Raw genomic sequence first — 27274 nt, forward strand, 5'->3', positions numbered from 1 at the left:
TTATTGTGTTTTACAAAATCTCCCAGCTTTTCTTGATTTGGGGTTGTAGATAAGTGAGTTTCTGCAGTTGCAAAAAGCTCATGAATATTTAATGAGGCAAGCATTGTTTCATTTACGAATGGTTGTCTGTTGTTAATACACTAGTCCTTCCAGTATAATTTAGTTTTGCTGCATAATGAGTCTATATAAGCTCTCCTCAACTGTTTGTATAAATGAAACATTTAACAGTTCAAATGTTGCCAGCTAGTTTGTTCGATCCAGTGTGTCTTCCTATGTTCGTGTGAGTATGTGTGTGTTTGTGTGTTCCAGTAGCCGAGGTTGTGAAGCCCCTGGGGTTGTAAGCTGATTAGCTTGCTGCTCCATCCCACGCTGCTCCTGGAGGGAGGAGATTTGGAGCTAAAATAACCCCTAAGTCCTCTCAGCAACTTGTTTACAGGTTAGGTTAACAGACACACACACATCCACAAACTGAGGCATCACTGCAGCTCTCAGGTAGAGTAGAATTTAAATGAGCTCTTTCTGTCTGTCTCTCTCTCCCTGTCACAGATCACACAGGTAGAACGAGAGAGGTTGGCTTAAGCTTTTTTTGGGGGATATGACGACCAGCTCTCTGGATGTTTCCCTCTGTTGCAGCTGAAGTCTAAGATCTCAACCAGGATACTTAACCTGATTTCATGCATTTCTCTGTAGGAGCGTGGATACGAGCTCTGGAGCGGGTCGTATTCTTTGTTTCCATGCCGACCCACAGGATGATGTGAGTCCGTTGTATTTGGTGGGCTGAAGGCAGCGAGGTATCCCGCAGTCCTGAGCACTGCTAGCATGCCTGTGCATCAGATATCAGTTGTACCCATCACTAAGGAGAACGCCAACAGCTCCAGCCGGAATAGAGACAAGAGTAAAGAGAATGAGGCAAGTGCGCATTACATGCGAATATATTTAACATAGAGAATATGTAATGAATGTGGAGTTTTCATAACAAATACCATAGCTTGTTTCATAGCAATTAGTTACGTTGAAGGCAGATAGCCATCCATGCTTTTCCATTTGGTTACTATAGATTTTGATGGATTCTATGGCGCAATGGTACATTTTCATTAGGGTTACTGTTTAGATTGGGGTCAAGTTGTCAGTTGTGAATATTGTCCTGTAATAAGATTTCTAATATTTAGTAAAAAATCTGTGAGATTTAAGTACCAAAGCAAGCAAATCCTTCGGCTTTAATTTACAGAAGTGAGGATAAAAAAATGACTCAATCTTATGTAAACAGAAATATAGCCTAGAGCAGGAGCTGGACTGTGTTGTATTGGAAAAGAAATTGCTGCTATAAATAGAACTGTAAGACAGTGTTACATATATTTCAGCCTCATCAGGGTCATTGACATTTCTTTCAAGTATCTTGTAAATCACTTATGCTCTTCCATCACATCACTTCAGCATGTATGCATTTGTTTCAGCTGTGTGAATGTTTGTAATATCCAGGACCTTTATTAGATGTATGATGCACAGATGGCACATACAGTCCATTCGCTGATCACCTGATGCAAATCACACACAAAAATGCTGGCTAAAATCACCAGCTCCAATCCTTTTGAGCAGCTAATCATTAGATTTGTCAAATATTTCCAGGTTTGTGGCATCAAATCTGTAATATATTTAGAGTTTTGTTTTAGAAACTTAGTAGTACACTTACTTAGTCCACGAGCAGAATTGTAAATTACATTTTGAGTTATATCTCTATATCAATTCCCATAGTTGATATAGTTTATTCCCATAGTTTATCTGAAATAGTTGAACTATTTCAGATAAACTTGCTCCCTAAACAGCATGAAAAAGTAAAGCAAACTCATTAGTGTAATGTGTAGTTCTGTTTTGGTTTAGTTTCATGGTGTTTTAATTTGGTTTTCCCTGTTCCTGTTTGCCTGTGTTCCCTGTAAGTCCCTGCGTCCCAATGTGCATACCTAGTATGCGAGATTACAATAAGTGTGTTCCAAAACTGAGTATGTTGAAAAGAGTATGCTAAAAGTCCCCAGAGGGTCAACTATTTCCAGTAGATTGTCGAAGTGTGGATCTGTGCACACTATAATGGCTAATATTGCCCACAACCCATTGCGCTTTGGAGGGGGATTCGGTTCAGAACTACAAACATGGCGGGTGTGCATGACCGACTGTTAAGTAGAGAGGTTTAGATAAAAGGGGTCTGAGTGATTAATAATTGACATTTAACCTGATCAAAATATTTATTTACAGTTATCTGTGTTATATTTCATCTGCAACAACAATATGGACTTATATAAAGATCCGGTAGGCAATTAACTTTTAAATGCATCATTATGCAAACACATGAGAAAAGTTCTCTGCATGAAAAACCCACGACTGGCAGATCAACGTGCAAGTTCTTTTCTCTCCAATATGGTAGGAAATTAAATGAAATTAAATGCGGAGGATTTTAACTGTGACAAGATGATTTACAGGCCAGTTTACAGTGACAGGATGCATGTAAATATGCAACAGAGTTTAATGACATGATAATTTTTCCCGAAGCTTGTCTACTTTTTTGCTACACATTCAAAAGTATGTACTTTTTCATCACAAAAAGAGTACATACTTTTAGGGCATAGTATAAGTAGGCAAACTGGGAAGCAGCAATTGTTAATTGACCTAGTTTCCTAGTGTGTGCCTGTTAGTCAACAATTAAGTTCATCTACGTTTCATTTAGCTCCTTTTGTTTGCCTGTGTGTATAATATAGCCCTCAGTTTATTCAGTTCTTTGTCTTGCATTGTACCTCTGTTACATGTTCTCCAGAGTTTCCCTGTATAGATTATCTTCTCTTGTGTGGATTATCTTCATTGTTTTGTGTTTATTAGAAGAAGTACTGCTATAGATCCCTCTCCTCTTCATTTGGTGACTCAACTCTGTGACAGAAATGGATTGGAGCCCCGCCCATACCCCTGTTGCTGAGGGTGAGCTGTGCAAGGTTTCTGTGGAATTATATGAGGATTTAGAAGAGAAGCTCCAAGTGTCTTGTGTCTCCACTGGTCCTGTCCAGCTCCAAGTCTCCTGCCTCTCTGCTGGTCCCGTCTAGCTCCAAGTCTCCAGCATCTCTGCTGGTCCTGCCCAGCTCCAAGACTCCTGCATCTCGTATGGTCCCACCCAGCCTCCCCCTCCCACCACCCCTTCCAAATCTAGCCAGTCCGTCGGTCCTGCTGGTTCCCTTTAGCTCCTCGGCATCTCCTTTGTTTACTCCACTATACTGCATGGATATGCCTTGGATCTTCTGGTCACCAGCTCTGCCTTGGCAAGAGGATCCCTGGCTCCCCCTCCAGCCGCCAAGCCCATCACTCTACCTCGGCTCGTCAACCAGGTGGCTCCACCTTGGCTCCTCCCTCCATAGGCTCCACCTGGGACCATCGTCCTTGCGGTTCCACCGGGCTCCCTCGTCCCTCCGGCTCTGCCTTGGTCAGACTTTGTTCTGCATGTGCCACGGACTTCCAGGACTTCAGCTGCGCTTTGTCCCTCCACCCCTTCGGCTCCATTGGGCTCTTCCTTCCCTCTGGCTCCACCTTGGTCCTTAGTCCTACCGGCTCTGCCTCAGTCCTCTGGCACCCTGGCTCCCCCTCAGATGCTCATTGCTTATCACTGTGGCTCTGCCTCTGTCTCCTGAACCATCGGTGTTGTGTGGTCTCATTGGCTCTTCATCTCTGCATTGGTCTCCACATCCATCGGTTCAGTCTCCCTCAGTCGTCCCCCTGGTGTTGTCAGCCAAGTCTTGACCATGGCTCCTCCCTCCCTCCCTCGACTCCGCCATGGGGTCCCTGTCTGGCTACTCCCTGGCTCCTCCCACCATCATCACTGCCCTGGTTTCTCCCGGCACCTTCTCCTGTTTCCTGCTATTCACCTGCTTCATGTCCTCCAGAGCCCCCACCCTCCCTCCTCAGCTAGACTGTTACGGCGCAAGGACGTTCCCTGTCATTGTTAACTGGCCTAGTTTCCTAATGTGTGCCTGTTAGTCACTAAGTTCACATGCATTTCATTTAGCTCATTTTGTTTGCCTGTGTATATAAAGCCCTCAGTTTGTTCAGTTCTTTGTCTTGCGTTGTACCTCTGTTACGTGTTCTCCAGAGTTCCCCTGTGTAGATTATCTTCTCTTGTGTGGAGTACTGCTATAGATTCCTCTCTTTGTTTGGTTACTCAAGTGTGACATTTGGTCACGTTGTATAAATGTCTGGTTAAGCACAGCTATCTTCAGTATGTTTTGGCGGCATTATCCACAAATAATTTAGCCATTGAATGAACACTTTTTGTACATTTGTTGCAAACATCAGAATGTTGTTGGATTGCATAGACTAGAGTGCATTTGCTGAACAGTCCAAAAATTGTTTGTATCTTGTGTAAACCTGTTGGTCACTCAGTGGTCTTTCGCCATCTAAGATGCACTAAAGATGGTCTTGTCCTATTGACCTGAACCCTTGTGTGTTAGTGGTGTATGTGTATTTTGGACATTGCTCTGCTGTACCCTGAACCAATAACCAACACCATAGTCATGAATGGATTGTGCTGTGAAAACATTTTAATAATTTCAAATCATTTTTCATGCCAATAAAAGAATGCAGTTTTAAAGTGAATATAACAATTTTGATATTTCATATAACTTGAAATTACTGAGTTTAAGTGTCCTTGGATCATGAAATGAAGGATATATTAACAGATAAATATAATACATAAAACTAGATTTGTGTCTTGAATTAAAAACCATGCCTGAAATTGGACAAAATTCACAATTTAAGAATTGGCTCCCTTTCAATTCATGAGTTTGCATTTAAAGCAGTGGTCTCAAACAAATTCCTGGAGGGAGACAGCTCTGCACAGTTTAGCTCCAACCAGCTCAAACTCACACCTGCTCGGAAGTTTCTAGTAATCCTAAAGACCTTGATTAGCTGGATCAGGTGTGTTTAATTAGGGTTGGAGCAAAACTGTGCAGGGCTGTAGCCCTCCAGGAATTGAGTTTGAAACCACTGATTTAAAGGGTTACTTCACCCAGAAATAATGTAATTTATTACTCATCCGCATGTCGTTCTACACCCGTAAGAACACCCTTTAAGCTTTACGAATCTTTTGTTTCGAATCAGTGGTTGGAGCGCCAAAGTCAAGTGATTTCAGTAAACAAGGCTTTGTTGCATCATAAGTGTTTGAAATTTCAATAGTTCACGTGACTTTGGCAGTTTGATACGCGATCCGAGCGACTGATTCGAAACAAAAGATTTGTAAAGCTTTGAAGCTTCATGAAGCAGTGTTTTGAAATCGGCCATCACTAGATATTGTTGAAAAGTCGTTATTTTGTTTTTTTGGTGCACAAAAAGTATTTTTGTTGCTTTATAATATTAAGGTTGAACCACGGTACTCACATGAACTGTTTTAAATATGTCTTTAGTACCTTTCTGGATCTTAAAAGGTTCAGTGACATTGCTGGCAATAGAGGCCTCACTGAGCCATCGGATTTCATCAAAAATATCTTAATTTGCGTTCCGAAGATGAACAAAGGTCTTACGAATGTAGAACGACATGAGGGTGAGTAATAAATTACATAATTTTCATTTTTGGGTTAACTAACCCTTTAAATTGACTATGCTCCACAGGAAGTTAAATTGGAATGGAAATTAAAGGATTAGAATTTACTGAAAATTTACTGAAATTCAACATGTCATTAAGGCCTGTAAAACTTTAAAATTCACCATGAAAAGTCACCATGAAATCAAAATTGACATTTTTTTAATGGAATATTGCAGTATTTGTTATAAATGATTTATCCGTACACGTCATAATTTTTTTTAAATCCATGTGCCCTCGTAATCTGTAATCAAAATAACTTAAAACCTCTTCTCTTCTCTTCTCTTCTCTTCTCTTCTCTTCTCTTCTCTTCTCTGATGGCATGTTTACTGGTGTGAGGGCAGGACAACCTGTCACTCACCTGAGATCACAGCAAAGGCAAACCACAATGACCCAACGATCCAATTAATTCCCCTTGGACAAAATCAAGTCCCGTCCTACATTTTTCTTGTTTGAGAAGCCATTTCACTCGTATATACATCAAAATCGGGAGGAAAAGTCTATTCAGATCGGCAGACCCACAAGTTAATGAATGATGTTCATCATTCAAAGTTAATGGTTGCTAGGTGGTAGCTTACTGGTCCTAAGTCAAAAGAGCAAGTATCTATGATATTCTGGGCCCTAGATATATTTTAGTAGGGACCTGAGACCTCAGCATGTAGCCGTTTTCTTCTATCATTCATGTCAGTAGCACAAATGTGTAGGACGAGGTATATGCTGAACTTTATTGCTCAAGGTTAGGGGTTTATGCAAATCCTTAACCCTAAACATGAGCTAAAGTAACAGTGATGCCTATACCTTGCAGGTACTATAATAATGATGCAGCTATCTGAATTCTTGAAAGCATTATCACCTACCAAGAACTGAGCACTGAGCAAACATGTTAGTTATTATTTTCTTTATAATATGGTTTTACTTAATATGGAGACTCTCAGACCTTCTATATGTTGTAGGTGTATTTGTGCATGTGTGTGTGGAAGCCAAGTGTGTGATGTACATTTCACGTGTTCCATTTCTTTGAATTAGCTGCTCTTTTTCTCTCTAGCGGGCGTCTAATCCACTGTGCTCTCTGCTGGAGCTGCCACCTGTGATCACTCACTAACACACATACATAAGCACATTCTCTTGGCACCATGATGGGTACTAAATGGACTCCCTAGGCTGCCTGTCATGACCCTTGCTCTTTAAACTCAGGTTCTACATAGTTTGATACACAGACAAAATTGTGTCTACTAGTTATGATAAATTAGACAAATAGTCCAAACAGTAATATTGTGAAATATTCATTTAATTTAAAATAACTGTATTCTATTTTAATGTAATTAATTCCTGTGATGACAAAGGAGAATTTTCAACAGCCATTACTTCAGTCTTCAATGTCACTTTCATTCAGCAAGGATGCATTGAATCTAGTAAGTAACAGTAAAGACATATATAACATTATAAAAGATTTCCATTTCAAATAAATGCTATTCTTTTGAACTTTCTGTTCATCAAAGAATACTGAAAAAAAAAAAAAAAAATGTATAACGGTTTCCACAAATATTAAGCCTGATTTTTGAAGACTGAAGTAATGGCCGCTGAAAATTCAGCTTTGCCATCACAGCACTAAAATATATAAAAATAGAAACCAGTTCTTTTAAATTGTAATACTATTTCACAGTATTACTGTTTTTACTGTATTTTTGATCAAATAAATGTGGCCTTGGTGAGCATAAGAAACAAAAACATTAAAAAATCATAATGATTCAAAACTTTTGACTGGTAATGTACATAAGAGTGCCCCAAAAATATTTCTGAACTGCAGTTTTGTAAAAAAGTATGGTGGAAAATACCTTTATTTGCTGCCAAATGAAATTGTCAGTGTTATTAAATCACATATTTTCCCACCTCGCAGTGTGAATGTTTACATGGTGTAAAAGCATGAAAACATATTGTGTTTTTTTTTTTGTTGTAGGTTCTATTTAATCTATCTGTCTGTCACTGTCATTATTGCTTGTTTTTTTTTGTGTGTTTGAGATTTATAGTATAATTTTGATCAGGTGTGTATCTGATGCTATTGCAGATGCGTACAGTGGCCAGTGTATATGCATAACAATTTAGCAGATTGTTTAGCGTTTATTAACCTGCTTTGAATAAGTATGCTATTGGAGTGTCTTAAAGGGATAGTTCACCCAAAAATGAAAATTCTGACATTAATTACTCACCCTCATGTCGTTCCACACCCGTAAGACCTTTGTTCATCTTCGGAATACAGACAAGATAATAAAAATAAAGATATTTTTTATAAAATCTGATGGCTCAGTGAGGCCTCCGTTGCCAGCAAGATAATTAACACTTTCAAATGTCCAGAAAGCTACTAAAGACATATTTAAAACAGTTCATGTGACTACAGTGGTTCAACCATAATGTTACAAAGCGACGAGAATACTTTTTGTGCGCCAAAAAAACAAAATAACAACTTTATTCAACAATATCTAGTGAAGGGCGATTTCAAAACACTACTTCATGAAGCTTTACGAACCTTTTGTTTCGAATCAGTGGTTCGGAGCGTGTATCAAACTGCCAAAATCACGCCACCCAGTGGTGAACCATTGAAATTTCGAAACACTTATGATGTATCGAAGCCTCGTTTACTGAAATCACATGACTTTGGCAGTTTGATACAAAAGACTCGTAAAGCTTTGAAGCTAGATATTGTTGAATAAAGTCATTGTTTTGTTTTATTGGTGCACAAAAAGTATTCTTGTCACTTCATAACATTAAGGTTGAACCACTGTAGTCACATGAACTGTTTTAAATATGTCTTTAGTACCTTTCTGGTTTGAAAGTGTTAATTATCTTGCTGTCAATGGAGGCCTCACTGAGCCATTGGATTTTATCAAAAATATCTTAATTTGTGTTCCGAAGATGAACAAAGGTCTTATGGGTTTGGAATGTCATGAGGGTGAGTAATTAATGACAGAATTTTCATTTTTGCGTGAGCTAACCCTTTAAACAATAGGTTCAGTGTTGTGGCTCTGTTTATATCCGACATGCTTATTGCCAGCTGTTGGTTTGTATGGTGATTGATGAATGCAAAGATATTAATACATAGATTCTGCATTAGGTTTGTCATATCGGACACTTCTGCATGTTACAGGTGATATAAAATTCAAAATGAAACAGATTATTGGTAAAGCAGTTTTGTTGGTAGTATTGATCATCATAGAATCTGATTTTGTTTATTATGTGATGATGAACTCTTTCTACAGAAACAGTTTACTCATCACACTGAGGCATCACTTTATTTATTTTAATTTAGAGTTCTACTTTTAAACCGTTCCAAAATGTATCTGGATCAGCAAAATATTGCATCTGTGTGCTACTATCTATGGGTAGATGCTTGTGATTCTGTGCGAGTGCTAATTTGTGACCAGTTGTATCCCATCAGCACATTATCCCATAATGCACCAGTGTCTATAGTTAGCTTTTGAATGCCAGCCAGAGCTTTAATCTTGGTCAGTGATTGGCTGCAGGCACATTGCCTCTTAAACAAACACAAATCACAAGGGATGGTCACCAATGTATGTGCACCTGCATTCATACAGTAAGTGTGTATCAATCTAACACTGACAGGTTTATCTAAAATAAATGAAGCCAAAACTAGGCAGAACTTCAGATAGCATACCTAAAAATCACTACCTCAGACATCAGAAAAATATGAGTAGATCTAAAACTGAAACCGTGTGTTAGCCTATTTCCATGTGTATCTAAATGAATGCACGACCAGAGATAAACCAACCACTTACAGATTATACCTCAGAGAAGCAGCTCGAGCTAATCCAGCCCTGACTAGCACATAAACATGCATATGTGAGCTCTTGCCGTACATGCATCGGCCTTTGGAGCAAGCAGAGCTGATCGGCAGTTTGATAGCTCATAGAACATACAGGGGTGAATTTATGGGTAAGTAGATGTCAGTTTGGATGCTTCTAGTTGTATGATTCTACATTATTTTTTTAATGATTGTACATGTGATGGAGTTTTAAGAAATGATATACCTTATTATACTTGCCTTTGGCTTGCACACTAGGGCTCTAATGATAAAAGTATTATGGCACGGCTTTCAATTAACTTCAGTTAAACTGCCTAGGTTCCCGATATGCATTTTAATCCTTGCAGTTTGCAAAACAAACGGCTAACTTAATTTAACAACTACTAAATGTATATCCAACTTTTTTTTTTTTTTTTTTTTTTTGCATATATGTACTCATATAAAGCGATACACCATTTAAAAGTTCCCCAAAACGTTTAAGTAGAGTGTATCACTTTATATGAGTACATGTACGCAGATAAATATTTTTTCAGATGTTTTATTCAGATTTTTTTTTTAGTTAATAATTTTATTCAGCAAGGACACATTAATCAAAAGGGACAGTAAAGACATTTACAAATGATTTCTATTTCAATGAAATTCTGTTCTTTAGAACTTTCTACAGAATTTACACAAAAATATTAATCAGCACAACTGATTGAGAATAATAAGAAATCTTTCTCGACCACCAAATCAGCATATCAGAATGATTTCTGAAGGATCATGTGACACTGAAGACTGGAATAATGACTGCTGATGGTTTATGCTGCTTAGTTTTTGTGGAAACCGTGATACATTTCTAAGTTTGAATGTATGAAAGTTCAAAAGAGCATTTATTTGAAATAGAAATGTTTGTAACAATGTAAGTCTTTACTATCACTTTTGATAAATTGATAAATTCTTTGAAAAAAAAAAAAAAGTCTTACTGACCCCAATCTGTTGAAATATCTATTTCTTACAATAAAAAACAAGAAAAAAAAGAAAGAAAATATTTTGTGCCTCTTTCTTAAAACAAACAAACAAACAAAAAATCCTTATGGGACACCAGTTACCAATTTGTACCCTATTCTATGAAATTCAAAGTGACTTTTTATATTATGTTGTTGTTGTTTTAACCAATGATGTAAGATGCATTTCAATTTAAATTTGAGAATTGACTGAGGAGACTAAAAGTAGTAATGACCTATGAACCTTGATATGGAAACATTAATTTGATCTTCGAGCCTAACTATTTAAGGGTCAAGGCTATAAATATGTGTCCCTATTAGGGCTTTCTATGTTTCATACACTAGACCTTTACAGGGATTTTAGAATGTTCTAGTAGATTCATTCTGGTCAGCATTTTCTGTGACCTGCATTCTGTAAATTATTCAAAGTCAAGATAGGTGCATTATATTTCTCAGGTTGTACTCAGATGTAGAAGCAGTAGTCGAGATTTGACTAATAGTAAGGGGACATTAAGGTCATATCAGAAACTTGATATGACCTCAGTTAATGTCCGCTTTGTCAGAGCCCTCAATGAGATTTATATTAAGGTACATTTGTGGTACTTTTGTATTAATAGAGCTCTGTAATAAGCAACCATATGTACTATGCTGAAGGAAACAGGAAATCAGTGAATTGTGAATTCAAACAGTCAGAAGAACTGCATAGATAAGGAGAAAATATCAATAAAAAGGTCATTTTACATGAGTATAGAATACTCTACAGAGTACAGAGTACTATACAGAGTATAGAAATTCTAGACTGGATGAAAGAGGAAGCGAGGAAGCAGTGTCATCATTCAGAATAGAAGCTGTGAAGATTAGAAGGCTTTTATGCAGAAAGAGAATCCATTATGTGCATTACACACCACAGCAAGAGCCTTGAATATAATTTTAAAGCCTGTAGAAAGCATCCAGCGGAGTAATTTTATTTGCTCAGATGTTGTTCTTTCAAAGCACAGTGGGCGTAATGGAGTTTTTAGTTATGTTTCATTCAAGCGTCAGCTTTATTTAAGATGGTTCTCCAAAAAATACCTTAGGAAAAATAAAAACAGACACATATAAGAGACAACTGTTGATGGAGTAGCAATATAGAGCCATAAAATGAATGTGCACTTTGTGATTTTGTTGAAGTCTCTGACTTTCGATTTCAGACTTCTGTTTCTTGGCAAATCTGAGCAAAGTTTAAGATTTCCGAGAAAATAGATGTGAGATTACTGTGATCTTTTACTCAGGAGAAGCAGGAAACTGAAGCAAAAGTCTCCACTTGCTCTCCATTCAGTCTTGTTTCGGAGAAACAATCAAGATATTAAAGAGATTTTCTTATTAAAGTGATTTTCTTTTCTATGGCCTGTAAGTGCAAGTGTGAGATGAAAACCATGTTTGGTTGAGTGGTGCATTTTGGGTGAACTCTATAGGGGACTCTGGGAATGCGGTGGCAGTAGTTCAGGTGTGAATGCAAACATAATCATCATATGGTACTGATGTTAAACAATCACAGAACATGTTTATAATAATATCATTTTCTCTCAAAGGATGCAGTTACACCTACATGCTCTCTAAAGATACAGTGTGGGTGAATAAAATATTTATGAGCTGATCAGATGTTGGTGTCTGTCGACTTTCACATCAATAATTCAGAGCGATATAGTGTCGCTCCAGGAGAGAGAGAACAGAGCTCAAAACTAGCTTTACTAACAGCAGCTGAACAACACAGACTTTTTCTTTTTTATTCAAAATAATAGCAACGTATTGGAACTTTTTGCTTAATAACAAATTTAAAGTTGTTACATTCATCAGCTATAGGTCTATTGTAAAAAAAAAAAAAAAAAAAAAAAAAAAATTGTTGTTGAACGTTACAATCATGATAGTCTGTCTTGTTTTTCTGTATAAGCCTGATAAGTAAAATAAATGTTGTGTGTGAGCTTGCAACACCTGTTCTTAAACTAATATTGATCCCCAGTGGATCATTTGTGTTTGTGCTGTTGTATGTTAGCTTGAAGGAAAAATAGTTAAGTTAATAATGGGCCAGGTGTGGATCAGAGGCAAAGGTGGACCCACCAAAAGCCCAGGAGGAATTAGCTCTGCCTGAGGCACATGGAGGCCATAAATGCTAATAAAGCTTAGTTTTCACAAACGCCTGGCAAAACAAAGCATTCAGCATTTTTAAAAATCAAAATCAAAGGTCAACAATTCCCTTTGTGCCATTTGAGCTTTATATTGATTTTAAACTCACTGTAGCAAAACCAGAACTGTGCAGAAGAAAGTCTGGTCGCACTTTATATTAGGTGTTTTTAATTGCTATGTAGTTACATCAAAAAATAAGTACAGTGTACTTAATGTATTCATGTTGTATTGCAAAACACTTTTGCTACTATTGTGGTGGGATACGGATAAGGTTAGGACAGGTTTTTTGGTATAGGTGGGTTTAATGGTGAGTTAAGGTGTAAAAGATGGGTCAACAGTGTAATTATAGATGTAAATACAGAAATTAATTACAGCTGTAATTACATGCAGGGATTTTTAAAGTTAAAGTACAATGTAAAAACATGTATGCACACAATAAGTGCATTGTAGTACATAGTAGATAAAGGCACCTAATATAAAGTGGGACCGAAAGTCTTTGTTTGCACTATACCTTTTAGAAGTTTGGAGACAGGAAGATATTTTTATTCAAAAAGACATTTTTAATGTTACAAAAGATCTCTATTTAAAGAAAAAAAAAGTGGTTCTGTGCATCAAAGAATACTGAAAAAATGCATCACGGTTTTCAACATTGATAATAAATTTTAAATTGTAATATCTCACAATATTTTTTTTTATTTTAAGACATCACTGTATTTTTGATTAAAAAAAAAGCTGTAATCTGTAGCTTGTATGTCCAGTTCAGAGGATTAATTGTTCACAATCAGACCAGGAATGTGCATCAAGTAAACAGGTTTTCATGTTATCCTTAAACAGAGCTCTATACAATTGAATGAATGAAGACCTGAATGATTCCCTCTCTTTTTTTATTGTCATCTAACCCGGGGGTCTTTACAGTTTTTCTCGATTGCTAAAACAATAAACCCCATTCTCTGAACTAAATGTTCAGTGGCGTAAACTTATTTTTCAAATAAACCACTCTTTTGGCAAAACCTTAAACAAGTTTAGGTAGGTAGACGCTAATTGCACTATTTGCAGTGCTCATACATTCTTTTTGCAAAACTTTAAATACATTCTCACTCACTAAAACACATTTTTCATTTGATGCATTTGTCATGGAAAATGGTAAACACAAACAGCAAAAGTTAAACACAACGACAACACAGTTGTCACCGTTTACACACAACGACTTAAAATTGTTCACACTTGTTTCTAATGATGTGATTAAACCAACTGTACAAAATATGAGCCGGTTCAGATGGCACACAGATGCACTGAATGTTGGATGAAAACAATCTGAGATGGAGAGAAGTGTGTGCAAGAGGTGGTGGATGAGGAGGACGAGGACGAAAAAGAGCAAAGTGTGGAATATTGTCAAGGCTGGATCTGTTGTCAAGGCTTGCCTGGACACAACATACAGGTGCTGGTTGTAACGCGCATCGCGGCGCAAGTGCGACCCTCCCTCTCAAACAGTGAATAACGGAAATGAGCAGAGAAGGAATACACCGTTTCTAAATTTGGACCAGCGACCAGAAGATCAGACTCGCTCAAGAGACTGTGTCAGCAACAATGGTAGAAGGAAATGACGACAACACTGTCTGCATTAGAAACAGGTAAGATGTATTAAAGAGAATGTTAATAATGCAATAATGAAAGGAAAAAAAAATAATAATAACAATAAGCCAAAGTTTCAATACATCATCAGAACAAAAGAAAAAAAAAAAGGGAAATAGTGATCAAAAGGGGTAATGGAGAATGAAATGAATGAAAAAAAAATAAATAAATAAATGTATTCTTCTTATAATCCCTTATATATTTAAATTGTCTATTTAGTTCTAGTACTTTTTATTATTTGTTTGTCTATCTCCTTTTGACCTATTTAGATTCAACCTAATAAAGTTAACTGACTCTTACTCTGCTAATATGGGCATAGAATTTCTTTTCACATATTTATTCAATTTGGTTTTTTAATTGGCTTATTTAATATAGAGAATAACTTTGAGTTTGACTATGAATACAATTCTTCCAAATGACACTTCGAAATACCGTTTTCACTCTTGTTCTTCGGAAAAACAACAACAAAAAATAAATAAAATAAAATAAAACCAATTAATTAAATGAAACAAAAGAACAGTGGAATTTGAGAGTAAAAAAAAAATCAGTAGAAATTAAAAGAAATTTACAATAGATCAACCTTACTGCTCACAATAACAGTCCCAATGTGGATTAGGGTTTCACCAAACTTTAGTTCCAGTTCAGTGCTGCTTACACGAGATCCTTCTTCCGCAATTGAGTTCTGAGCAACACAGTTCAGTCAGAAAAAAAAACGAAGGAAAAACGGATGCACAATCCTACCACTTTCTTGATTCTCGTAGCTCGATCCTTATATGGGCATGGCTCGCCAGTTCCTGCTCGCAGTCTCTTTTTTAGTGCAATGCAGGGACAGTTCAAGTTCAAAGTCTTCTTCGCGATCGTCCGGTTCCAGAAAATATGCTGCACCCGACTCAAGGGATGATGGAGAAACAGAAGATAGGGAAAGGAAGGACAGGAAAAAAAAAAAAACCCAACCTTGCAAAAGACAAGGCCAAAAATACAATTAGACATTCCGTTCAAAATATACATCATTACAGCAGTTAATCTGCAAATAAACAACATTTCAACATATTTAACTCCATGTTCATTTAACATTAACACTTTGAAATTTGCATAGACATGCTAAGAGCATTTTTCAAATGACGCGCTTAGGCCTCATCTGCCCGTATCACATGTGCGTCACAATCAGCCATTTCTCATAGCTCGAATATACGACAAAAACCCATTAAAACAACACTTGTAAACTGCTTAAAGAAATTTTTAAATCTGAACATTAGTTATTTAACACATCCACCCGATATTCCTCCCGTTTTTAAACGGAGGGTTAGCTTTTATACATCTTTTATATACTACTGCACATAATATAATCGCATTTGATGGTTAAACACTATTTACAGAACATTTATACAAAACAACCTCTGTAATTGAGGGTTTAATCACTTCACTTACCAAGAGAATTCAAATTTTCTAGTTATGAAGTTTCCAGACAGGCCAAACTCCAACCTCTGGAAGTTTGTCTCTCCTCTGTAACAGTTTGCGCTAGCATCAACCGTGATAATCGACTGACAACGTTCAATTCACATCTTTTCCTCTCAAACTCTGTTATTTCTCTTAACTGCTCATTTATGTGTTCTAATTCTGTTTCTTCTTCTTTTTCAGGACCACGTCGGAACTGCTGTTTCTCTCTCTCGCATCGCGCATTTTCGCTTCGTCTTCTCTCTCGCACAGCCCCGATCGTAGGGCGGGGCTAACTCTTCGCTCTCCTCATTGGACCAATCTTCACATTGTTTTATTTGAATAATTTTTCAAATTAGTTTTATTTCTTTTTGAATTTATGCATTTTCCTATTTTCTATTTCACAAATGCTATTAAAATAAAGTACTGATTTACATATTCACGAGTGTTATGGTTTTTATTCCTTTTTCTATTTTACATAAACAGGGCTCTTGGTAACCTGGGTTACACCCTCCCCTCCTGAATACATGCACGTCCCGCTGCATCTGCATATTTTTGGGGTTGAGATACAACCACAGGCACAGTATCAGCAGAAGCAACATTCGCCTCTAAAGAAGTGCTGAATGCGGCACTCAGACCTTGCAACAGAGATTGAATCACCACGGTAAGCGGGTTTCCCAATTGGGGATACTCAAGTCTTTTTGCAGGCTGCCTCTCTCTTTTTGAACGCCTGGGAATCACTCCGTGCTCAAACTCAGTGTCATTCACTTGTTCAATCTGGTCACCTACAGCATCCATAGTTTTGCTCGGAACTGGACTCTCTCTACTCCTGTTCTCACCCTCACAATTTGCTTCCATTTCGGTCTCCTGGGCATGCAACTCATCTACCAACTTGGAACAGAGATCCAATCCTGCATCGATGGGACCTAACTCTAGCTCATCAGAAGACATTCCTACTTCTCCTGATTCAGGTAAGCTTCCCTCTACAGGTCCGCAATCAGGTAAGGATTCCTTTACAGGTTCCTCTAAACTCTCCCCTGAATACCTACAGGTAGGTACACTCTCTCCAACAGGTTCACTAACAGGTAGGTCAATTTTGACGTTCTGGGATCTTGGGCAGGGTAATGGCTCCGGATTCACTAAAACTCGAGTTTCAAAGTTCAGCTTATCCCTAAACAGAGGACTAAGAAACTGATCATCCTCAGACCCAGAGTCCTCACACACAGACTCTGGCTCTTGTAACTCATTATTTGCACAAGCTCTAGTCCTAGGCCTGCAAACTCTTTGCTTAGGCTGCTGCTCATGTTGATCTGGCTGCAAAAATCCACAGGGCAACAACAAATCACGATGTAACGTCCTGAGAGGACTACTCTGCCCAACTGGCCGGACAGTGTACACCGGTAAGTCTCCCGCTCTCTTGACTACTACTTGGACACCTTGCTCCCACTTGTCAGCGAGCTTATGCTTCCCTCGCAACCTAACATTGCGCACAAGAACTCTGTCACCCTCCTCCAAAGTAGAAGCAACTACGCGTTCATCGAACCTTCTTTTGTTACGCTCTGCTAATTTAGCAGCACTCTTCTTAGCTACCTCGTAGCTCTCTCGCAACCGGTCTTTCAGATCTTTCACGTACTGAGAGTGGGATTTTGCAGGAGATTCTATCGGCAAGCCGAAAGCCAAATCCACTGGCAAGCGAGGCAGCCGCCCAAACATGAGCTCATAAGGAGCATACCCAGTTGTATCATTGCGCGTACAATTGTATGCATGCACTAGGGGCTTTACAAACTCCTTCCACTTAGACTTTTTCTCATTCTCCAAAGTTCCCAGCATTTGGAGAAGCGTCCGGTTAAAACGTTCTACCGGGTTACCTCTGGGGTGGTAAGGCGTGGTACGAATTTTATGAATACCCGCAACATGACACAATTCCTTGATTGTGTGGGATTCGAAATCGGGCCCTTGGTCACTATGTAGCTTCTCAGGAAACCCATAGTGCACCAGGAAATTTTCCCACAGACATTTTGCGACCGTACGAGCTGTTTGGTTCTGGGTCGGTATCGCCACGGCGTACTTTGTGAAATGGTCGGTGATAACCAATATGTTCTTGGTATTGCTGTGGTCTGGCTCTAACGACAAAAAGTCCATACAGACCAACTCCAAAGGCCTACTGGTTTGAATATTGACCAGAGGAGCGGCTCTGTCTGGAGGCGTTTTTCTGCGCACGCAGCGTTCACAGGTTTTGATCTTTTTTTCAACTGTTTGGGACATTTTAGGCCAGAAGAACCTGGACCTCACTAAGTCCAGGGTTCTCTCAATACCCAAGTGCCCCATGTCATCGTGGAGGCTGCGCAACACTATCTCCCTTAACCTAGCTGGTAGCACTAACTGATAATGAAGAGCCCCTTGCTCTTGCTTCCTCCTATACAGCACCCCATTCCTCAATTCAAGTCGACTCCACTCCCTCAACCACAATACCATATCAGGTGGCTGACCCCTCAGAGTACCTGGTCTAGTCCCATTCTTCATCCATCCAATTACTACCTCAAGCTCTGGATCTTTCCCTTGCCATTCTGCTAATGTGGCCTCTGAGATATTAGAGAGATCAGGAAGACCATGCTCAACCTCGTGTTGAAACTCATTCGGCAAAGCATCAACGCTATGAGTGAGGGACTCGACCAACGCAACTGGAGAGTGTGCCAAGTCAGGGCTTTCAAGCAAACCAATCACCTGATGCCTCTCACAAATGGCATTCACCACATCCGCCATGAGAACCTCAGACCCGGTTTCAGGCTCCGCCAGGTGGTGAAGTGTAAACTGCTTGATCCTCTCTCTTTCTTTCTGAGAGACGAGATCATCCAAAGGCTCACCATGTGGACGCCGGGAAAGCCCGTCCGCGTCCTGGTTTTGACTCCCAGCCCTGTATTGGAGCTTAAAAGTATATGTCGACAAACTAGACAACCAGCGGTAGCTGGTAGCGTCAAGCTTTGCAGAAGTCAAAACATACGTCAGGGGATTACTGTCAGTTACAACAATGAAATCTGCACCGTACAAATAGTCGCTGAACTTGGCTGTGACAGCCCACTTTAAGGCCAAAAATTCAAGCTTATGTGCGGGGTATTTTGCTTCACTCTTTGTCAGTCCCCTACTGGCGAATGCTATTACCCGCATCTGCCCGTCCTGCTCCTGGTACAATGCCGCACCAAGCCCCGTAGTACTGGCATCGGTGTGAAGCGTATACGGGAGCTTGGGGTCAGCAAAACCCAGGACAGGAGCGGAGGTCAGCTTAGAAATGATGACATCAAAGGCATTCTGACATGCAATGGTCCACCGATCACCGAACTGCTCTTTGGTATTGAAGTACTCACCCCCCTCTCGTTTCCCACTGCGGCCCCTACGAAGTGGAGGGTACCCTTCAGTGAGTCCCGTGAGAGGTTTGACTATCTTCGAGTAGTCACACACGAACCTTCTGTAGTACCCTGCAAATCCTAAGAACGCTCTCAGTTCTTTCAAATTTGTAGGTCTTGGCCAAGTCTTAAGAGCTTCAATCTTAGCCGGGTCAGTCTTTACCCCATCCCTCGAGACAACATGCCCCAAATACTTGACTGATGTCTGAAAGAAACAACATTTTTCAGGCGACAACTTCAACCCGTACTGTTTAAGCCGATTGAGGACCTGTACTAACCGCGACTCGTGCTCTTCCAAGGTCTCTGAAAAGACTATCAGGTCATCAATAAAGACTAGCACCTGTTTCCTGTGAAGATCACCCATGCACCGCTCCATTAATCTTTGGAACGTACTTGGCGCATTTGTGATTCCTTGGGGCATTCTATTGAATTCCCAGAATCCAAGAGGGCATACGAAAGCAGTCTTGCACTTATCAGCCTCATCCATCTCAATCTGGTAAAACCCAGACTTTAAATCAAGCACAGAGAACCACTTTGAGCCTGTAAGTACAGAAAAGACTTCTTCCAGATTGGGCAGAGCGTATGCGTCTTTGATCGTCTGGGAATTCAATTTCCGAAAGTCGATACAGAGCCGTACCGAGCCATCTTTCTTTCTGACTACCACTATGGGTGAAGAAAAGGGGGACTCAGACTCACGAATAACTCCAGCAGTCATTAGTTCCTGAAGATGCTTTCGAACAGCATCAATGTCCTGTGGGTGAATCGGACGCGCCCTATGCTTGAAGGGTGTCTCATCAGTTAGTCTGATTTGATGTTTTACTTGACCTGTACAGCCATAATCAAGATCATGTAAAGAAAAGACCTCAGGCATGGAATTTAACAGGTTTGTTATCCGCACCCTCCAGTCTGAAGACAAGGGAGAGTCTCCGAAATCAAAGGTAAGATTGGCGTGGGTAGGTGCTGGTGACTCAACCTTGCTCGAATTCTGGGCTGTTTTCTCTACGACTGTCTGTATAGCATGGATCTCAGCCAATACGGCTTTAGGGGGGATAGTTAAATCTGTCTTAGTACTATTCTTAAGTAGAACTGACAGCTGAGAGAAGCGTTTAGAAGGCAATGTGTGCACACAGCTCGCAACCATGAGGCCGCTTGGAAATGGAGCTGATGGTGGTTCAAGAATTACCCACTTCTCCATACAGGGTTCCCGAAGCTGAACGTATCCATTCAGAACCACTGTGCTCCCGGCAGGCACAACTTCATGAAGATTCCCTACCAGCTTCACTTGTCCTAATGCTCCACTGCTAGTTTGCCTCCACCTTGCCTCAAGGACTTTAAGCACTGCCTGATATCCGTGGAGACTCGAACAAGGGCTACTCTCATTTTCCTTAATGCAATGGCTGTAAAGCACATCCAGGGAGTTGGTTCCGACAAGAACTTGCGACAGACTCTTTAGATCTGGAACTATTAAAGCTAACGTGGGGACCTCGACTTCAACGCCTACGAACTCTCTAGGAAACTTTAAAGTCAGCTCAGTGTACCCCAAGTATGGCACAGCTTGCCCATTGGCTCCCTCCACTTCCAACAAATTTTCTAACGACTTCAGCGGGTAATCAGACAAATGTGCCTCGTAGAATGACTGGGGAACTGTAGTAACCTGAGACCCTGTGTCTAGGAGACAATCTACTTCCTTTCCATCAATAACGATCTGCGCAGTGCACTTAACCCCTACTAACCCCTTCGGCAGGCTTTTTAGCGGTGCCTTATGACGACTATTCGTAACAGGCTCTTGCCTGTAACATCTAGGGCGGATACTTTTACACCTTGTCTCTGTATGCCCCGCTACAGAGACTTCCCCTAGTTTAAAGGCAAAGAGGAATGACCACGCAGCAAGTCCCACTGAGCCTGTTGCTCCCTCAACTTACGCCTCTTTTCCTCAACTTTTGTGGGGTTCGCAGCATTATCACAAGCAACGGCCAAATGCCCGTCTTCTCCGCATCTGAAACAATATCCAGGGCGAGGCCGATTGGTCATTGGTTGGGCCCTTCTAGCACTTCTACCAATGTCTGTCTCGAACAAATTCTGAGGTGGGAAAACTCGGGGACTAGCAGTCTCATGGGAGTAGTCTCTATAACTCTTTTGAGCAACACTCTGAGCCTGCAGTTCAACAACTTGTTGTCGCAGCTTAGCGATTTCTGAGTCATCTGAATTTTCGCGCCTTACTTCTTGAGCCATGGATGCTTTCAGAGTGGTTACCTGAGTACGCAAATCTTCCACTACTTTCCTCAAAGTGCTCAGCTCCACCTTCTCAGAGGACCCACTCGGCCGCTTATGGCCTGTGGTTTGACCTAAATTAGCAACTTGGGCCTGGACCTCTGCAAGTTGCTTCTTTATGAGGTCCGTTTCAGAAGTGTCAGAATTTGGTGCCTCATGAGAATAAACTGATACTTGCTGAGTGGCAGCTCGTGGTCTCGGGTAGGTATTAGGAGCTTTTGACAACCCAAGGTACTTTTTCATACGCTCTTCCTTGGAGGCATGCTTACCCTCCTCTGTTCGGATTAATACAACCAACTCAGCAAAGGTGGGTGGGTGAGTCTCCCTCCTTCCTAACTGAAGACTGGCTATGAGACCATCGTCCCAACACCCTCTCATGAACTGTTTCAAGAGGCAACGATCGTGATCTCTCTCCGCAATGCCTCCCCTCCTAATCGTTGTACTCAAAATAACTTGCAACCGATGCAAAAAATCTGATGACTTTTCTCCTTGATTCTGTAAGGTGCCCATGAACTTGGCCAACAGTTCATCACCATCCTCTACAGAACCATAGACTGACTCCAACAATTCAAGATATACTGCTGGCAAAGCTGGAGGTCGCACATGCTTCACTACGTCTGCGGCTGGAGGCAACAAGCTATCTAAGATCCTCCGAGCCCTATGCAAGTCTGAAACCGACGGGTCACTTAACAGGAGATCTACACTTGCTCGCCAAGTATCAAAATCGGGTTCATTTGGAGGACGCGGGCTCCTCCCTGAGAAAACTCTAAGTCGAACTGAGGCCTGCTGTGCCATTGTGGCATCACCAGTCTTCACTATGTGCTCTACTACCATTCTTTGAATACCCGGTGGGTCAGCAATGCTCGCAGGAAAAGTAGGGTTAGTAGTCACGGTAACACCATCAACAACGGTTTCTGGATTTGGGAAGGCCATAGAGGCCTCCCGCCTCTTGGTTGGGTCTTTTGATTCTGGGGTTCGCATTTCTACTGTTTCAGCAGAGGAAGACAAGGGCATCGGGGAACAACATACAGGTTCTGGAACGATTGCTTCCACACTCTGAGAATCATTAAAGCTTGCATTTTGTGCTCTTACCGGAGTACGGTTAGCGGAGTGGGCTTCCTGAAGCTTTTCCAACTCCCCCTGAAGCACATCTAAGAAAGGCTTCCCACTTCCCCTAGCAAGGGCCTTCAACGTTTCAAGATACTCTTCAGTGACCGTACCACTAGCTGTCTGCTTACAGACGCTAGCCAGAGCTCGTACTTGGAATGTAACACTCGGGTTTGAGAGACTTCCCAGGGTTAAGGGTAACAAGGGTGTTAAGTTCAGCATGGAAGTGCTGTGAGCATATTCCACAATACCATGGTGATGGAACTCAGAAGTTTGGTCATCAATTATCAAATTACGTCTAATTGATCCATACTTTTGCAAGAATGTCTCTAGCTCGCTATCTGTCTCGGTTAATGTGAGGCCTTTGACTATGAGCGCACTTTCCACGTTCACGTTTTCTCTCTCTATGATGTCCATTATCGCAAAGTAAGGTCAGCTCTCTGGGGTTTTTTTTTTTTTGTAACAAATGTTCTTGTTTTCTGCCTTTCCTACTGCTGTCCTTGTTGCTAAGCAACAGTCTCCTGGCTGGCTCGCCAACTTTCTGTAACGCGCATCGCGGCGCAAGTGCGACCCTCCCTCTCAAACAGTGAATAACGGAAATGAGCAGAGAAGGAATACACCGTTTCTAAATTTGGACCAGCGACCAGAAGATCAGACTCGCTCAAGAGACTGTGTCAGCAACAATGGTAGAAGGAAATGACGACAACACTGTCTGCATTAGAAACAGGTAAGATGTATTAAAGAGAATGTTAATAATGCAATAATGAAAGGAAAAAAAAATAATAATAACAATAAGCCAAAGTTTCAATACATCATCAGAACAAAAGAAAAAAAAAAAGGGAAATAGTGATCAAAAGGGGTAATGGAGAATGAAATGAATGAAAAAAAAATAAATAAATAAATGTATTCTTCTTATAATCCCTTATATATTTAAATTGTCTATTTAGTTCTAGTACTTTTTATTATTTGTTTGTCTATCTCCTTTTGACCTATTTAGATTCAACCTAATAAAGTTAACTGACTCTTACTCTGCTAATATGGGCATAGAATTTCTTTTCACATATTTATTCAATTTGGTTTTTTAATTGGCTTATTTAATATAGAGAATAACTTTGAGTTTGACTATGAATACAATTCTTCCAAATGACACTTCGAAATACCGTTTTCACTCTTGTTCTTCGGAAAAACAACAACAAAAAATAAATAAAATAAAATAAAACCAATTAATTAAATGAAACAAAAGAACAGTGGAATTTGAGAGTAAAAAAAAAATCAGTAGAAATTAAAAGAAATTTACAATAGATCAACCTTACTGCTCACAATAACAGTCCCAATGTGGATTAGGGTTTCACCAAACTTTAGTTCCAGTTCAGTGCTGCTTACACGAGATCCTTCTTCCGCAATTGAGTTCTGAGCAACACAGTTCAGTCAGAAAAAAAAACGAAGGAAAAACGGATGCACAATCCTACCACTTTCTTGATTCTCGTAGCTCGATCCTTATATGGGCATGGCTCGCCAGTTCCTGCTCGCAGTCTCTTTTTTAGTGCAATGCAGGGACAGTTCAAGTTCAAAGTCTTCTTCGCGATCGTCCGGTTCCAGAAAATATGCTGCACCCGACTCAAGGGATGATGGAGAAACAGAAGATAGGGAAAGGAAGGACAGGAAAAAAAAAAAACCCAACCTTGCAAAAGACAAGGCCAAAAATACAATTAGACATTCCGTTCAAAATATACATCATTACAGCAGTTAATCTGCAAATAAACAACATTTCAACATATTTAACTCCATGTTCATTTAACATTAACACTTTGAAATTTGCATAGACATGCTAAGAGCATTTTTCAAATGACGCGCTTAGGCCTCATCTGCCCGTATCACATGTGCGTCACAATCAGCCATTTCTCATAGCTCGAATATACGACAAAAACCCATTAAAACAACACTTGTAAACTGCTTAAAGAAATTTTTAAATCTGAACATTAGTTATTTAACACATCCACCCGATATTCCTCCCGTTTTTAAACGGAGGGTTAGCTTTTATACATCTTTTATATACTACTGCACATAATATAATCGCATTTGATGGTTAAACACTATTTACAGAACATTTATACAAAACAACCTCTGTAATTGAGGGTTTAATCACTTCACTTACCAAGAGAATTCAAATTTTCTAGTTATGAAGTTTCCAGACAGGCCAAACTCCAACCTCTGGAAGTTTGTCTCTCCTCTGTAACAGTTTGCGCTAGCATCAACCGTGATAATCGACTGACAACGTTCAATTCACATCTTTTCCTCTCAAACTCTGTTATTTCTCTTAACTGCTCATTTATGTGTTCTAATTCTGTTTCTTCTTCTTTTTCAGGACCACGTCGGAACTGCTGTTTCTCTCTCTCGCATCGCGCATTTTCGCTTCGTCTTCTCTCTCGCACAGCCCCGATCGTAGGGCGGGGCTAACTCTTCGCTCTCCTCATTGGACCAATCTTCACATTGTTTTATTTGAATAATTTTTCAAATTAGTTTTATTTCTTTTTGAATTTATGCATTTTCCTATTTTCTATTTCACAAATGCTATTAAAATAAAGTACTGATTTACATATTCACGAGTGTTATGGTTTTTATTCCTTTTTCTATTTTACATAAACAGGGCTCTTGGTAACCTGGGTTACATGGTCATATAATTAGAATATCGTGAAAAGTTCATTTTTTTATTGTAAATTATTTTAAAAAATGAAACTTTCATATATTCTAGATTCCCTACATGTAAAGTAAAACATTTCAAAAGTTTTTTTTTTTAATTTGTTGATTAGAGCGTACAGCTAATGAAAGTCCAAAATCCAGTATCTCAAAATATTAGAATATTTACATTTGAGTTTCATTAAATGACCATCCCTACAGTATAAATTCCGGGTATCTTTTGTTCTTTGAAACCACACTAATGGGGAAGACTGCTGACTTGGCAATGGTCCAGGAGACAATCATTGACACCCTCCACAAAGAGAGTAAGTCACAGAAGGTCATTACTGAATGGGGTGGCTGTTTACAGAGTGATGTATCAAAGCATATTAAATGCAAAGTTGACTGGAAGGAAGAAATTGGGTAGGCAAAGGTGCACAAGCAACAGGGATGACCGCAAGCTTGAGAATACTGTCAAGTAAAGCCGATTCAAACACTTGGGAGAACTTCACAATGAGTAGAATGAAGCCGGAGTCAGCGCATCAAGAGTCACCACACTCAGACATCTTTAGGAAAAGGACTACCAAGCCACTTCTGAACCAGAGACAACGTCAGAAGCATCTTACCTGGGCTAAGGAGAAAAAGAACTGGACAGTGAACAGTGGTCGAAAATCCTCTTTTCAGATCAAAGTAAATTTTGCATTTCATGTTGAAATCATGGTCCCAGAGTCTGAAGGAAGACTGGAGAGGCACAGAATCCAAGCTGCTTGAAGTCTAGTGTGAAGTTTCTGAAGTCAGTAATGATTTGGGGGGGCCGTGACGTCTACTGGTGTTGGTCCATTGTGTTTTATCAAGTGCAAAGTCAATGCAGCCATCTTCCAGGAGATTTTGGAGCACTTTATGCTTCCATCTGCTGACAAGCTTTATGGAGATGCTGATTTCCTTTTCCAGCAGGACTTTAGCATCTGCCCACAGTGCAAAAACCACTTCCAAGTGGTTTGCTGACCATGATATTACTGTGCTTTATTGGCCAGCCAATATGCCTGACCTGAATCTATGGGATATTTTCAAGAGAAAGATGAGAAACAGTCCATCCAACAATATACAGATGATCTGAAGGCTCAATAGTGCCTCAGCAGTGCCACAGGCTGATCACTTCCATGCCACACTTCACTGATGCAGTAATTTGTGCTAGGAGCAAGTCATTTGCTGTAATATGTCCTGCCGATCAAGTATTGAGTGCACAAAAGAACATACTTTAAAGAACTTGAACTTTGCTGTTTTGCAAATCCATTTTTTGATTGATCTTAGGAAATATTCTAATATTTTGAAATACTGGATTTTGGACTTTCATGAGCTGTATGCTCTAATCATCAAAATTTAAAAAAAAAAAACTTTTGAAATGTTTTACTTTACATGTAGGGAATCTAGAATATATGAAAGTTTCATTTTTAAAAATAATTTATAATAAAAAAATGAACTTTTTGATGATATTCTAATTATATGACCAGCACCTGTAAAGACATGATGCTGAGGCAGAATGAATCTTTCACTGACTTTGAATTTGCAGTTGAACAACTTTTTTGAGTGTACTGTAACATGCTTTTCATTTAGTTTTCTTTGACCTTTTGGGCTTTTGCAGTTGGACTACTGCATTTTTACAGTATGCATGTGCTGAATATACAGAAATTCAATACTATAAAATAGTACATTGCAGTACATGAAGTATACAATATATTTCCCTTACTACGTTGCGATTACAATACTTTTTTATGTAATTGCAAAATTTGTTTACTGTATACAAACAGGGGTGTCCAAACATTTTAAAAAGGGGGCCAGATTCGATGTCGTGGACATATCTGGGGGCCGGTTCCTTTTCTATTTTTTATAGGCCTACATGTTTTGTTTCTTGAAAACATGACAGATTTGACAAAAGCTTGAGCTGACAGTAGTTTGAGATAGGACACAGATGCAAATTTAATACACAAACAATATCTATAAAACTTTTAACAACCTTTAACACATTTAATATAAATACGAATGCACAAAACTGCAAGTTTATGACAAAAATAGTCTGTAATTTGGCCTTTATTGGCATTTAAGTCATGTCTACATTAAAAACTGAATTAAATTACAGAGAGATTTGCAGATGGTAGGCTACCGAAGACCTCTACGCCGAACT

General features: G+C 39.5%; 1 protein-coding gene across 2 annotated transcripts in view; it reads left to right on the plus strand.

The window, feature by feature from the left end:
• Window positions 1-388: 388 nt before the first annotated feature.
• Window positions 389-27274, plus strand: part of marchf1 (membrane-associated ring finger (C3HC4) 1) — a 40360-nt gene continuing 13474 nt past the window's right edge. Inside the window, exons 1-2 of one of the 2 annotated variants that reach the window (XM_051889542.1) lie at window positions 389-492; window positions 691-909. In XM_051889542.1, coding sequence (XP_051745502.1) covers window positions 820-909 — 90 coding nt within the window. In that variant the 5' untranslated portion in view covers window positions 389-492; window positions 691-819. Of the gene's footprint in view, window positions 493-564; window positions 910-27274 lie in introns of those variants that run through there. The other variant, XM_051889549.1, reaches the window with a different exon arrangement.

This window comes from Ctenopharyngodon idella, chromosome 1, assembly GCF_019924925.1.
Source record: "Ctenopharyngodon idella isolate HZGC_01 chromosome 1, HZGC01, whole genome shotgun sequence".
In the NCBI taxonomy this organism is placed as follows: Eukaryota; Metazoa; Chordata; class Actinopteri; order Cypriniformes; family Xenocyprididae; genus Ctenopharyngodon; species Ctenopharyngodon idella.